Raw genomic sequence first — 16,697 nt, 5'->3', positions numbered from 1 at the left:
TTGGAAGGAGAAATGACAACTACAACTTTGTAAAAGATTGATTGCCATTAGATTTGTATTTTAATGTTCTTTCTGGGTATGTACTTCAGCCTGTGAGTGTTCTCAGAAACTGGGATATACGTACATAAAATGGGAAAATCAGAAGCCATCCTCTGAACTAGCTTCAGTTCTAATGAATCTTTCCATAGCTTTGCATTTAATGGTCTTAAGATTTCATATTTAAAGAGCTTAAAAAAATCAGAAATGAGAAAGATGGAGGAATATCCCTGGGAGAAATGACTCTTTGTAAGCTCAATATCCATAGTCTAAGCAGATCTATAACATTCAGTCTTTAGTTCATGACAGTCAAAGCACTGTGTATGTATAGTCTGTACAGGGTTTGTGCTAACCCATCACACAGCTTTGGAGGAGCAGAGATTTAGATTTCCTTATGAGATGAACAGTCCCCTGTGATTTTTGAGTTCGTGTTAGTAAATTACACCAGAAAGACCATTATCCCCTCTAGAAATCTTTTTGATGTTTGCTTTGAAATTGCAAATATGTTTTCTTTCTTTAAATTGAATAGGTAAAAAATAATTCAGGACTTTTTCTACAGCATACAGATAAGGAAACTATAATCAATACTACTGTCTGGTTTTGGTTTTTTTTGTTGTTGTTGTTTTGTTTTTTTTAGAAATGTGGCTAAAACTGTTTGCAAAATAAAATAAATTAATGATATGCCTAATTTGTTGGTAAAATGCACAAAATCTGGGCTAGTTATGAATGAGTATCAATAAGGTGTTTTGCATGACAAAAAAACCTTGATACTGATATATTATAGTTACAGCGCTTGTCTGAGTTGTCCTTCAACATTTCAATTATAATGTCAATCACTGTTTTTTCTAGGTCTAAAGCTGTTAAGACCTGTGAGTCTCTGAGATGGTTTTGTGTGTCTTACCAGTTTCTCAGCCATATGCAGAGTTATCTGTGAAACAGATCTGCCTCGATTTTCCTAATTCCAGGGTGATGTTAGCTGCTATCCACTAACAGGTTTATTTATGTGTAATCTTTGGAAGAGTGTAATTGTTTTTCAAAGGATGTGGTCCACCAGTGAGGTTTTCAACAATTAAAGATGGGAGTGTGTATTTATTCTGTTATATACACAGTATTCTTAGTTAACTGCTTATCTGTGAGCTATGTGAAATACTACCATGACCCTAATGTCTGTAGCATTAAAGGTTTTCTTCTAAACTCAGTAGTTGTATGGACATTAAGTGAGTGCTATCATGTTGTTTTATAGGTATTATTACCAGCTATGGCTTGTATATGGATGGTGTTCTGATACAAAATTCATCACAGCTAAATTGTTATGCTTATGGACTTGCTCCTTGGAGTCTGCATTCCTTCAGAGTCCAGGCATGTACTGCAAAAGGTTGTGCTTTGGGTCCATTGGTGAGTACATCTATTTGCATTCTGGGAGTGTAATAAGTGTCAGATGGCAATGAATATCAGAGTAAACGGTGATGATTCACTCTGGTCAGTACTAACCCATCTGGCAAAATGTGACATTTAAAAAAAAATAAAAAAAATCCTGTTTAAGAGCTGCTGAAGATTTGATAGGTCATTGTTAGGCACCGTTCCAAAGCAGAACGTAGGTACAGCAAAGAAAGGCAAAATTTGAAGCTGAAACGCACATTACTGAAATTAAGTAGAATTAATATTCTTTAAAGATACAGATATGAATTAGTCAGATTTATAAGAATGTAATGTAAAGAAAGAGTTACTGTTCCAGTAATGGGCAAATTTCTAGCTGACTGACTGAAAGGACTGAAGTTAATCAGAATTACAGAAGTCAGAAGTCACAATACAGGAACAAGGAAAATATGGTGATTTGCAAATACCTTTTGAATGCAAATATGTGATCAAAATATTCTACTGGACTTATTTTAACAGTTTTGTACAACAATCCTTTTTTTTTCAGGATTTGAAAATACAGGAATATGAAATATATCGTGAAAGCAAGCCTTCTGAGACTTTTTTTTAATATGTTGTTAAACGCTGTTAGATATAAAACTGAGCTGATAACTCCAGTATGATTTCATAGTGCTGTAGCTGATGAATAACTGGAATAATATGTACCATGCTCTGTTTGTTTTCAAGCATAAATGAAACCTGTGATAATTCTGTTATTTATTGTTTTGTTTAATTAACCTTATGTGTGCACTTTTAATTTTGTGAACAAAGGAAGAAAAAAGGGAAAAAAGAGGAAAAATTTGTAGTCTTTCATGTTGTTTTTTTTCTCATTTTTCCATCATAATATATAATATCAATATATTGTGGAAATATATTCTCTGGAAAGAACTTTCAGGATTTTTTTTTTATGTTATGATTTGTTAATCACATTTCTAATATTCTCAAGAATGCTTTCTTTCAAATTCTGGTAACATCATCTCTCTCTAAAAGATGACTAGACTATATAACCATTAAACATTTTACAGCTTGGATTCCTTTGAATGATATTTACTCTTAAGAGCTTGAATGGCTTTTTGCCAGTTTTTCTTTTACATTTTTTTACAACTTCTCATATACCCCAGAAGCAAAGCTTGTTTTAAGGTACTCAATGTGCAATACCCTAATCCATTGTATTAATAGTGATGTTTAAAGACAAGTCATTACCAAACTCTGCATGCAGATGAAACATGCATGTTTTCAGTACTTTTGTCCTATCAAATTGGAATTAAAAGAGAGAACAGAAGACCAGTAGTTACGGATATTAAAATATTTTTAATAGGCTTTTTTCATGTCTCCATTGAACTCCAGACTCATATCTTGATTTTTGAAATAATTCAAAGTAGGGGTTACTGTAGCTGATATTCATCTGCATCGTGTGATCAGTACACAAATTGTTTTCCAAAGCCGGTGATCCATCTCTAATCAAAGGAATTGAAGTACAACATCTTTAGTTAGGCTCACCTAAGTGCTGCCAGGAAATTAAAACACTGCATCTTTATTTGACTTTTTGAAAGATTTTTGTATCAATTATAATATAAATCCAACATTTAGAAAGGAAGAGAATAAAAAAAGGAGAGAAGAGGAGAGAAGAGGGGAGAGTAGGGAAGGAAAGGGAAGATAAGGGTAGGAAGAGGAGGAGAGGAGAGTAGATTGTTACAGTTTCTGTGTTTCAATTAGTTTTTTACTTGGGTCAGATAGCTGTGTGTTGGGTTTTTTTGTTTGTTTTGTTTTAACATGTTGTTAGTGATTATGATTTATTTTCAAGTGAAATGCAAATCTGTAATATGTAAATTCTAAAATGCTGAATTTTAATCTCTTCCTCCTAAAGACGAAGTATTGCTTTTGTATCTCCTCTTTTTCTGCTTAAGGAAAAAAAAAAAAAACAACAAAAAAAAACCTGGCTTATTAAGAAATAGTGTAACTTCTAATAGATTCTTTGAGGAATTTGGGAGATCTTATATGCTGATGGTATTGAAATGTGTTGGTTCTTGTAAATATCAGATGCACAAAAAAGAAGGAAATGAATGCAACAGTGGAATGCTTTCAAATGCTCAGTACTGAATTTTACTGCACTGTTTTTAAACTTTAATTTCAGCATTTTTGTTTGTGCACTAACTAAAATTAAAGAGTACTGCCTTTTAAAATTAGATGGTTGACAATGTTTTTCCTTCATTATTATTCAATTTCTATTCAACTCCTATGATTGTTACTTATATGTTAGCAGCATATTTTTATTTTTATTAAATTATTAATAAACATCTGAAAATATCAAAGGATTCTGTATAAAGTAATATTAAGGAAACAAAATACAAAATGTGTTTTAGAATACTGAAATGCTGAATGTTTCTATGTCCATTTTTAATGTAGGTTTTTTACACAAGGTACTATTTTTGAAGTGTACTGTAGAGGTGCAACTATACAGGATATTACATGCATTGCACTGATTCTAAACATTATTTCAGTATTTTTTATACTGAAAAAAATAGCAGTTCATAAGGAAAAGGTTTTGGTATTAATTTTCTCTTGAGAAGCACTCACAAGTTAGAGATACAATACAGCTTTTGCAACTCTCCAGGTTGTAGTAGAGATTACTACGAATTTGTACTGTTTTAAGAATATCTTAATCCATCTTAGTAGTAAAAATATTTGGTATTTGTTTTTCTAGGTTTCTAATGTGGTCAGTTCAGAGTACCCACATTAAACAGTATAACCATATGGGAAATTAGTTTAGAAAGCACAGTTTAGTCAAATTCTTCCACAAGGATGGTTTTGACTGAAATATCAAAATAATCAATGTGATACTGATCCAGGGAATCTGCAAAGCATTTTTTTATCTTAAAGCATTATCATTAGCAAGAATACTTAGCTGACTTTATTGTGGTGGCTCATCAATTTTAAGTATAATCTTGTGGTAACGTAGAGTGTATGAGTATAGAAGCACATGTAGAGATATTGATGCACATCAAAGATATAGCCAGATACTTATAAACAATAGGCTTTCCAAATTTTATATGCAAAAAGGTAAAATATTCATATTTCAAGGACAGAGAAAGTATACTTCATTATTGTGATGATAGAGCAGGTGTGGCATATTAAAAATTATTAGCACTCCCATGAACTTTGCAGCTGAGAGAAACTTAGAAAGGTGTGAAAACATCTTACACTTTAGAAAATACCAAATACATAATGTATGAGAAACAAACTTGTTCCCATAAATAAGGTAATAACAAATTATTTTGTTTCATAGCACTGAATGCTTACTACAAGATATGATATACAAATACTAAATTCTGAGAATTTTGAATGAGTATTTATTCAAATTAAAAATCTTTCATAATCACTAAATTTTCTGGGTCTTTCATCATACTGTATTTTTTCTCATTACAAGTAGATCTACTTATTGCAGCTTAAATTTGCTAGTTGAAATTAGAAGTTAATTCAGGGTGCAAAGCATATTTTTCCTCTATGAAATATCTGCAGTAATTTGCTACATCATGTAAATGCACGTGCTTTCAGTTGTCTTTTAAAATGCAGAAATTGAAAAATGTGTAGTCTTCTACATCTGCTTCCTCTCTTAAACTAAGCTCATGCATCCACATGAAATTCCACCTGTGTTTTTAAGAAATGAATCCTTAAGTCTTTTCCAGTATTTGGTTTCTGTTTCTTATGGGGGCCTTCATATAGATTATGTCAGTTTCTGGACAGCTGCAAACAGATGTAGGTGAAAGGAAAGTAAAGTGTTAAAAAAAATTATGACACATGCAGTGTTAGTTGGATAGTTATTGTTGTTTATTTTTCCCTAAAATAACTTTTCTTAAAATTTTGCATTTCTCTTTTCTTGTCTGTTTCTAAACTATGGCAATAAACCTCTAGCTCATGGTTGAATTCACAGGTAGAAGCTCGGACCATGGAAGCTGCTCCTGAGGGAACAATTGATATATTTGCTACTGTTGATGGGTCCAAAGAAATTCAGTTAAAATGGCTTGCCCCAGATAAACCCCAAGGGCAATTGACCTACACGGTATTTGTCACTGGTCTCTTCTATGCTGATCAAGGTATTTTTTTTCCTTTCTCCTAAGCCTAATGATAGCATTAATGTTCTGTTTATTTTATTATTATTTTTAAGTCTTTAACACTAAATTTTGCTGATTTTTTTGCAACTCCATTGATTATTTTAGAAATTCCAATTTTATTCTTTAAGAACTACTGCTTTGATTTATGGTGCTTTATATTTGTACAAACACATACATTGGCAAATGAAGATAAGCCCTCTGCACTCATTTAGTCTCTAGATATACACATGGACTCTTATCTTACCACCTTCATTCAGATAAGGAAGCTATACTCACAAAATTTCACTTGGTTTGCTTACATAAGTGGGAACTATTCTTGAGAGCTGTTCATAATACAGTTGATTGTGGGTATATTTGAAATTTATATAAGTGGCTGTAGAGCCAGCTACCTAAAAGATCATACAATGAAATCAGACAATTAAAAAGGAAAAAAAAAAAAAAAGGAAAAGAAATGCAACTCTTTATTTCCATATAAAATCAAATTCACTATGCAATGCAAAACCTTAAAAAGTAACAGTTATTTGTTAAACCTTATTGTACCATGGGCAGCTGTCTTGTTTCCACTGCTGATTTTTTTTTTTTAATTCATTTATTTTAAACTTAAATAAAGTAATATAGTTTTGTGTGTGAACGTTGCTAAGAGTAGTAGAGTTAGACAGTGGTGTTACACTTGCGTAAAAGACTGTACAAGGCATTAAAGTATGTAAATGAACATTTATTCAAATGAATTACACAAAGTATGTGTTTTTCAGTTGATAATAAAATGCTGTGTCCTCCAATTATTATAAAAATGTAAAATACTTGGACAGTGAATAAAAATGACTGCTCACAAAATGTGTGTGAGCATTTAATATGTCAATTTGAGCTATTAAGCATGCTCTAAGGTATAATAAATAATAAAATATTGTAAACAGATAATGTTTATTAATTATATCTAATAATGCTGTCATTAATTTTTAGTGCACTTTTAATAACATGATTGACATCAGGCAACTATAAAAATGTTTTCTTATGAGTATAATATAAAATTGTGGTTGAAAATAATGTTTGGATGAGATTTAATCCTTGTATGTACTGTATGAACATTTAATCAGTATTATAAACGCAGTAACAGACAATTGAATCACTGGTGGCTTCATAACTTGCCTTTTTTTTTAATGCTTAGAATGAGAACAGTTTGTTGTTTTCAGTATCAGTGGTGAAGAGAACATACACATTGTAATTGCTGTCCTCTACAAAGTAGTATATAAATGAACTTGTTTGTGTGCTGTTTGGAGAAACACATTCATTGAAGAGTTTAATGTGTGGTAGGCAGTCTCAGCTGACCTCTCACAAAGGCTGTTGTGTCCCTTTTTTATGCAATGAAGGCTTTGATGTATTCTGCTGTGAAGCACTTGTAAGATTATGAGGAGAAGGAGTGATGATCAATTTGAAAAAAAGGAGCAACATTTTGGCTGGACCTGTGACAGCACAGCCATTTCCGCCAAGGCAGCAGGGTGAATAATGCAAAAGCCATATTCCCCTTGTGTTTAATCTTGCATTGTTTTTGCAGAGAAAATTTCTGCTTGCTTTCTAAGTCATGTCATCCTCGGTTGTCATCCCGTCCCTCAAACCATCAAAACGGTATTAAATGTTGCAAAGCTGTGCAGCTAGAGAACTTTCAAAAGTCAGAACCCATTTGCAGAGCAGCCCTTGTAGAAAATGTATTCTGTTCTCGGCAGAATTTTCTTTCAGTTCTTTCCACTGAGAAGTTTACTGATTTCTCCCAGTGGAATCTGCTGGAATTTATCGGTTCATGGTTGGCAGTCACAGATTAAGGTAAATGTCGATCCGTAATGACCCTCTACATGTTAGTATTGCAGTAAAGCTGGGCTTTTATGTCAAAGATATCGGAGAGGGAGCTATTACACATGACAGGGGTGATCAAGGGACTCCAGACCAAGGCAAGCATTATTAAATATTGACTAGTTCTGTGATTTATGTAGAGCTGGAGGAAAAAAGTGACTTTTTAACCATTATATATTCTTCAGCAACGAAAACCAGCCATTTATCTCCTGCTGGTAATAAAGAACAGAGTGCCTGCATATTTTAGTGGAGGAAAGGCCTGGCCTTATAAATGAGATGGACTCTTTCATCATAACATTTCAGTTTGCTAATTGCCAAAAGCAAAACAGGCAAATTGGAAGCAATTATAAGAGTTGGCTTAAAGTGGTTGCCGTGTTAGTTCAACTCGGGAGAGTTGGGTGGCAGTGAAAGAATCGCTGGGGAATAGAACCCAGAAAATTTTGTTAAGTTTGTTCACTGTTGTTGAAACTTTGCTTCTCAGTGCTAAATAAATAAAGAGTGTTTCCTCACAGAAGTCAGAGCTCCAGCAACTGACATTTAGGCTAGCTATTTGGGGGTCTGCAGGAAGGAAATTAAGCATTAATTCATCAAACTTACATAAGACATCATCTGTTCACTAGATTTACACAAGCTTATTGAATTGTCTGATGTCTAATTGGTATTTCCTTGACATAATGAACAACTGCATTTCATCTTTTGCTGCAAAGTCTGTTAAAGAGGCAGGGGTTAAAATGTGAAAAATAGAGGTGGAATTCACCTAGAATGGCTCCATATAAACATCAAATTGTTTCTACAATAGCTAATGCTCATCAGCACATTAAACTGTCCTCTTGGAAAGCTTGGGAAATATGTTTTAGATCTCAGAACTGAAAATTCACATCAGTGAATAGGTTTTGAAGATTGTTTCCTAACAAGAGTTTGTTGCAGTCACCACACTGATACTTTTATAATTTCTGTGTGTATTTCTCTCAAATGAAAAATCTTCATTTAAATTCATTATTATAAAACCACAAACTTTTGGTAGGAATATGAGTCTTTTATAGACAAATACAACCTTTCCCAAACAGCAGTCACCTTTTATGAAGAAGTTCAGTTGTTTCTTTCTGCAAAGCACTTCAAAAATAATAATAATAATAATAATAATAATGTCTCCTATGAAGAAAGGGAAGATGGGGGATATTTTGTTTGACTCTTTGGCCATCTCAGTCATTCCAGCCATGACCTGTTTTTCCATGAAACTGTTAAGTAGCGGCTTTAAACTTGAGTGGACCAGATAATTTGTCCATGCTCCAGTCATAAGCAGTATTGTGGTAGTGATACTGAACTTGTGCTGAGCAGAAGTAGCTTAAATAGTCTGTAAATATCCACATAAGAATTTGAAAGACAGTGAGTCAGGATCTTCTGATCATAAAGCTGCCCTTAAAATCAGGAAATATTAAAAACAAATAAATAAATCTCTTCTTCTGCTAGCCCTGGTCTTTCTTCCAAGCTTTTCCTGCAGTGATGATGGCCATGTACGTGTGGTTTATTTTTTTTATTTCAAATCATGATTTGTCAGTTACACAATGCTAAGAACAGCTTAAAAAAATCCCATCATATATAAAGAGTATTATGAAGAAAAAAAAAAATCTCAGATTTTGGCAATGCTTCTTTACAAAGCATAATATTTATTTATTTCATATACTTTACTTAAGTAGATGTCTGTTCCTATATTAAATAGTAGTGTTGAATTTGAGAGAAATAATTGAAGTTAAAGAAACCTGAACAAATATTTAAGTAGGCAGGGATATACTGCAGAGGTCATAATTTGATAATGTGGGGGTTATTCTGTTTGACCAAAGGGTTAGATTTATTAGATCACAGTCTGTTTCAACTGTAAGTTAAATACATCGGACTTGGAAAGACTATATTTAAACTTAACATAGCTCCATGGGATTTTTATTTTTATTTTTTATTTTTTAAGTTAGAGATGTTCAGCCTCTGAAGGAGGGACTCATGAGATACATAGGTTCTGAAGCACAGGAATTATACCTCATAAGTATAGCCCCTGGACAGGGCAAAGGATACCACTATAAGATACAGTGATTTTTTTAATGCATGTTATATTTCTGTATTTTTACAACATCCTCCCTAATGTATATATTGAAACTCTGCTTGATATGTTATCTTATGAGTGACCTACTATAGCATATAGTATGTTGAGATGGCAAGTTGATGAAATGGAAAAAGTTTAAATAACATGTAACTTAATGCTTTCTCTGTCATGAAGTTGTTATTCCACCACTTTAGAGACACCAGCTGATCTCATGATGAATATTCTGTAGATGTCACCTTTTTTGTCCTATTCCAAATCTTTCAAATTTCACATATGTATGTCTCTGTCTTAATATTTCATGTACACTGTTTTCCACTAAATGCATCATATTTTTTTAAGATATCCTATAACTTTCTGTGCATCTGTTTTTGCAAATATACATGCATCATAGGAATTAAAGTGAACAGCCTGGGTGCTCATTGGATATATCCTTGTCATAATAAGTTTTATTGCATTTTGGGGAAAAATATTTATCATCTTAGAGTAAAAATAATATATCAGTGAAGAGTATTTTGTAATATATTAAACCAAGAGAGAATGTTATAATTGCATAGACACCTTTAAATTTGCCATTTCTTGATTTTTCAAAAGTTTAAGCATCCAATATTAATGTTTGTTAATGCCTGTTCTGTTTTTTTGTTGCTGTTTAGTACTGATACTGCTGATGTTACTTATTTTTGGTTACTAGCATGGCGAGTTCTTGGTAAATAGTTTCCATGCTCATGGTCAACACTTATCAATAGCCAATTGAAAGAGACAGAAATAATATCATAAACTGATTGACAAGGTCACTGGAATTGCAAACATGAAATGTAGATCAGCAGGAGGTAGTTCGGATTTTTGGGGATAGAGGAGGATGCTGATAATGGATTTTTCCATAGGTTAACTATGCTTTTAACAATGTATGTGAAAGAAATTTCAATATCAATTAGCTTTCATTTTTTAAATCCAACTGTATATTTTTCTGACAGTATTTCCCTCTGAAAGTACTCCTTCAAAGATAGGAAGGAGCTTTGTTGAGTCTGCTTCACAATTCTGGTATTCCAGACAAGCATTTGTTCCCAGAAACTGAATATAGGATTGAACATGATTTAACAAATTGTGGGCTGTATCCTAGCTCTTCAGCACTCTGGTGATGTGCCTTCCTGCAAAGACAAGTTGCTTTGCCCCAAGTCATTTTAGTCCTGGAGCCTCCATGGAAGAAGCCTTTAGGAGGAATTTGTTTTGTAATTCATGAGTCCAAGGCATGAAATAATATTATCAGATCTTAAACAGCTTTCCTTTCTTTAACAGAAGCTTTATTATTATTATTATTATTATTGTCCGATACACTTCCAATTCTCAGAGAACTTGATGGAGAAAGGTGACAGGACAGGATCAGTCTTGTTTCCCTCAAGAAGTTTCCTTATCGTAGCCCTATTTATCCTCTGGTGTAGTTTAGATTAAGTACGGGATCAATTTTAATTGCATCTGGATAACTGAAACGAAGTTCTTGCACAAGAAAAATCAGGCACTACCCCTTTTCCAGAAAAGAGACTTAGAGGGAACTTCTCATCTTCCTTCCTGTGTCAGATGACTACATTAACACAAAATGAGTCCAAGTCTGTAGTCGTATGGACATTGTGATGCCTTTAAATGCAAGTTTGACATCAAGAGAATCTTTAACTAGCTATATGTTCTTAGCGAGTTTCACTACAAAAAGTTGTGGGGTTACACTCAGCAATCTCAGTTGTCTAGAGTGTAGAAATCAGGGTATGCTATTTTCTGATTTTTTTAGTGTTTGCAACTTCTATTGTTGACATATCCAAGGTTCTTACTTTTCAGCAATGTAGTTCATCCTGTATTTTTGTAAAGAGAATTATTCATCTGGCAGCTCTGCTTATTTGGAGATGCTGTGCAGGAAAGCTTCCTTGTAGAGTACTTTATTCCTTTGGCAAATGAGAAAACTGATGGTAGAATACAGCAATTTCTTGCAAAAATAATAATAAATAAATAAACAACAACAACCAAACCTACACTTATAAACAAGCTGACTTTACAATCTGTATAGTAGGATTTTGGTTAATCATATTAGTTTGATATTTACAAAATATATATAAACAAAAAGAAGGAAACACAACATCTATTTACTTGGCTTCTATTCGAACATTCCTCTTAAAATCTTGATTGGCCACAGTACTTTCAATACACTCTCCAATCACAGTATAAATATGGAATGTTAAGAATCAGTCTTGTGCTTAAAAGCAATGTCTGCTGGGGAAGATATGCCACCTGGTGATGCCAGTAGAAGTGGGGAGAGGAATGCTGAAAATTCTTTCAGATCCTAGCATGTCTTGTGTTGAAGGCTTGAGAAAAGAGAAAATTTTGTGGGATTTTATGTTCAAAGAAGGTAAGCATTTTACATTTAGATCTGACAACTTAAGAAAGTTTTTATTTTATTTTGAGAATTAAAATTCAGAAATGCCTAAGCATCTCTAAGAGACTTGTTAGGCCAGTTTTAATAGTGACTTTCTTTTAAATGTAAGAATCATGGTAGTTTGTGTTATTACCTCAAAATATAAATATCTGAGTATAGATTTGCATTTACAGTTACTGCAGCTGAATATGCAATACCTGACAATAGATAAGTTAGGATGCACTTTAATCTTTGCAAGAAAACACCTTTTACAAAAATAGTAGTATAGTCATTCCTTATATTTAATCAAAAATTATATTGGTATGTAATCAAAAAAAAATCCTAATATTTAATCAAAGCATATGAATCTCTATTTTCAAGCAACCTTCAAACAGTTGCTTTTTTTTGTTTTAACGAGAAGTTAAGCCTTTCCTCTTATGTAACTGAAACATTTGAGAAACTAGTATGAAAGAAATATGAATATCTTTTTCCATAGTAGATAAATATCAGGACTGTTTTTCTCCTGCATTAAGTCTCTTACCAAAGATGTGTATAATGTCCCATGTTCCTGTGCCCTGTGCCAGGGATGGATCATTATTTACTAAAGACAGGAAAAGTTACTCCACTAAGGAAAAGCTGGTTCACAGAAGCTCAGCCCATGTAAAAGGCTTAATTTCCATAGAACTTCAGGACACACATATCCTGTGAAGCACAAGGTACATCATACAATGATTCATGATTGTTTTAGTAAGTCTAACTTTGTTTTTATTTTTATTTTTATTTCATATAAAGTAGCTAAATATGACTATGGAATACCTTTGATGTGTCTAGATGCCAGTGAAATTTCACTGTGGTTGGTCTAGAGAACTGAGGGCAGTACTGGAAGGTTGTAAATCCTCCACATATTTCTATCTACCCTGCTGACCTTGGGCAAGTCATTTAACCTCTGTGTAGCTGTCTCCCTGCTTGTAACATAAGGATAATAATAGTTACCTACCTCCCTGGCGCATTGTCAGGATTAATTAGCTAATGTTTGCATGTTTTCAAGCTATAAAGTACTATAAAATGCTAGGTATCATTGTTACATGAAATGGAAATTACGGACTTGTCCTAAAGATGGTTGAGCGGGGAGAAAATAGGATGCATAATCCATTTTCAACTAGTCATGTTTAATCTACTAACTTAGATAAAAGAACTTAGGAATACTTTGGCATCAAGGAATGTGACATTTAAAGTTTGATTTACATGGCTAGAAAACTTGTGGTTTTGCACACACTTTAGGATAATTATTAATGTTTAGTCAAGCTTCAGTGGATTTTGAATAGCTCACAATACACCATCTACTAGCATAATTTCCTTCAGCACCAAATATCCTTTTCTTTATTGTTTCTTGGTACAACTGTGTTAAAGAAAAGCAAAAGAAAACAGTTCCTGTGATTTCTACATTGGACTGGTTCTTGAGTAAAGGATCTGGCATCAGACAGAAAATAGTGCTTTTTAATTGGTCTTCTGCATCTCTCTATTAATGGTTATGTTTTTCTTCATGTGTATACTTGTCTTTTTCTGTATCGTGAAATTTGTTGGCTTTTGTGTTGCAAAGGGGGTATATAATGCTGAGCCTCATGTCTGTGAGGTACGTATTGTCACTTTGTGTAGTCTGAAATTCCTATTGGCTGCCAACAGCAGAATAGTAGGATAGTCTTTGAGACTCTGCCACTTCTTTGCAATAGCCTAGGGAATAATAGTAGTCTTCCAGAGATGGCACTGGTAAACAGTATTGAGCAAAAGAGAATTTGCTGATCAGTTCTCCTATGAAAACAATCTTTTAGTTAATGAATGTCTAGTTTAGAGTTTTTAACTCTCATCAAGACTGAGGAAAGCCACTTTAATAATGCTTAGGTATCTATGGTAAATCCTAAATGCAAAAAGTAATTTATGACATCAGACAAAAAATTATTAGTGTCAATAATGTAAATATGTGATCCAAAAAAAACACCAAAACCATATAGTCTGACTAGATCTTCCACAGATGAAGAAATTGTGTTTGGATAGTTGTGTGTCTTGATTTCAAACAAATGCTTGTATATTAGAGAGAGCGATAGACCCATCTATTTCCTCAAGTAGAGAAAGCATGATAAAATTTTGTTTTGACAAGATTTGATGAAGTTTTTATTTGGATGTTATAAAGGGGATCAAATTAGATTTTAACTATGTAACTTTCTTGTTTTAAGTCAAAAAGATCAAGATACTTTGATAGGTCTTCCTTTTACGGGGGTGATCATGTGCAGTTACTATGGATGTTTATGTTAATCTACATGTTTTTGCCCTAAACAGAGTAGAGAGTGCTATTCTACAGGTACAACAAACACTCATCTGAGTGATTCTGTGTTATGTTCAATCTACAAGTGCACCATTTATGATGCCTCATGTAAGATGACTGGAAAAGCCAAAAAAATGTCCTATGTCAAATAAAAATCCCAGATCAGGTTTAGATCTTCATTTCTTCCAAAGTATTACAATGAAGTGTAATGGCATTTGACAGTATTGGCATTTTTTATATGACTACTTTTGGCTAACTCAGCATTCTGAAAAAATAAATAGCGTTTTCTCTTTGTGATTGAAAGGGTTAAATAGTACCAATTCATTACCACTCACAAAAGGATTTATTTTTTTCTCATAAATCAGTTTTATTCCACATTTTTATTATTCTCTTGGGTCAGCTGCTCCAATTGAAATCAATACAAGTGCAAGTGACACAATCAATCTAGATATTTGATTATGGATTTGAGACTCCCAGTTCTGCGCAGTGTGTTTAGCTAGTCTCCTTCTGATAGTGTCCCTGGAGAATGGAAAATTCTTATTGACATCCATGAATTATGGGCATAGATTCAGAAACTAGATACTGTGATAATCTCCATTTATGTAGAGATGCAGTTAGAGAAAGAATGCTCTAACCACAGAAAAACAAACCTAAAAAAAAGCTAGCTGTTTCCAAATTTCTTTTAGTGTGTAAAATCTCTCATGAAATAAACTTAATAAAGCCTCATCATTTGCCTATAAAACCCCTCAAATAAAATGGGTTAAATCAATAATTGCATGCTGTATTGTCAGTTTAACATCACAAGAACAGCAAACATTTTTGTTATTTTGTTATTTGATGTCCTCCTGTCATTTATATACAACATGACCTTATGCCTGTTTTGATGCTAAACTGTATTGGGACATTAAAGAAGACACACTGCCCAGTCAGGAGCTCCTAGACATTGTGCTTCTGAGGCCACAAATGGGTGATACACAATGTTGTACGCTAAATCTTATCAAAGGTGTTGCAAATTTTCCCTACTTCATGCAAGCATCTTTATAGTTTCATACCTCTCTGAAAGTTGCAGCTTGAGTGAATTAGCAGTATAGCTGTAGATGCCTGGACTTTGGCTTACTCCACCAAGCAAAGAAGCAGAGTCTGTCCAAAGAGTTGTGAGACCTCAGACAACTGTCATTTTGAGTAATCTCATGCAAGGTGTGGAAGCCTCTGTTGAGCTCAAGCATTTAACCAGTTGAGATTTGAGTTCCATCACAATATGTGGCTTCTGGGCTGAGGGAGTTTTATCGTTTCTCCACTGTTTGTAACATCTCAGCAGTTAAGAAATAGTTCTCTCGGAAGTTTGTTATTACTCAATGTCATCCACCATAGCCCATCGTTTTCCTCATGAGATCATCTAGGGTTTCCTTCTGGTTCATGCCTGTATATGATTTAATGCTTGTTTACAATGCATCTCTCTTGCTTACAATATCATTGTATTGCATTTTCCTCCTTACCGTTGTAAGCAAGAGAGAGACATCTAGATGAAGATATAAATACACCTTTCTCTGAGTATAGGCACCAACAGTAGACAGAAAACACCATTTAATTTCTTGGTCAGATTGATGGTTGGATTTAATGATCTTGAAGGTCTTCTCCAACCTAAATGATTCTGTGACTCTCTCAAACTTTCTAAGACAAATGTTTCGAACCCTTAATCATCTTTGCATAGATTCTACTCCGATAAGTCCATGTCTTTTCCATACCAGGGAGCCCAGAACTGGACCCAGCACTCTAGAGGTCTCTTACCAGGGCTTAGCAGAGAGGAGAGATCCCCTCACTTGACCTATTGGCACTGTTCTTCCTAATGTGACCCAGAAAGTAATTGGCCTTCTTTATTACAAGGACTCACTGCTGGCCCGTGTTCACCTTGTTGACCAGTAGGACCCCCAGGTCTTGTTTTCAAAGCAGCAAAGTTGCTTTCCAGCTAGTAAGCCCTCAGCCCGTAGCAGGAGCCAGCCCAGAGTAATGAACAAAGTACTCAGCATATGCATATTGTAAGCCTCAAGACAATCTAAGATAGCTGAACCAAAATAGCCTGTGAAAAGTCACAGAAAGTGCCTTTGTCTGTTTTATGGTGAAGGAAACTGAGCTGCAAAGAAGCAACTTCAGTAATACAGTCAAAAGCTGTATGTCTTTGAATTGTCACATTTCTGCTGCATGAGGTGTTAAGGACTTTCATTTTGTTTTTTAAATAGCTTTTATTTTTCAGTCTTGAAACTAAAAGCAACTTTATTGGGGCAAAGGAAAAAAAATGAAGTTTTTCATTGCGGGTAAATGTGAACTGTTCATTATTTACAGGAGAATAAATAGTTTGGATTCATAGTTTAGTTAGTTTACCACAGTGCTTTTAAATTATCCATCTTGCTTCATCCAGCAACTCCACCTGGCCCCTGAGAGTGAGAATGAAGGTTTCCTATGATAAGAGTGGCTTTAAAT

The 16,697-nt window shown here is 33.8% G+C and overlaps 1 protein-coding gene across 1 annotated transcript in view; it reads left to right on the top strand.

The window, feature by feature from the left end:
• Nucleotides 1–16,697, top strand: part of USH2A (usherin) — a 419,834-nt gene that overhangs the window by 237,078 nt on the left and 166,059 nt on the right. The window contains exons 36-37 of the mRNA XM_080585038.1: nucleotides 1,280–1,431; nucleotides 5,384–5,546. Of these exons, the coding sequence (XP_080441164.1) occupies nucleotides 1,280–1,431; nucleotides 5,384–5,546 (315 nt within the window). The remainder of the gene's footprint in view (nucleotides 1–1,279; nucleotides 1,432–5,383; nucleotides 5,547–16,697) is intronic.

This window comes from Anser brachyrhynchus, assembly GCF_964034855.1.
Source record: "Anser brachyrhynchus genome assembly, chromosome: 3".
NCBI classification, from domain to species: domain Eukaryota; kingdom Metazoa; phylum Chordata; class Aves; order Anseriformes; family Anatidae; genus Anser; species Anser brachyrhynchus.
Note: the sequence above shows the minus strand (reverse complement) of the source record. Positions and strands in the feature narration are given on the sequence as shown.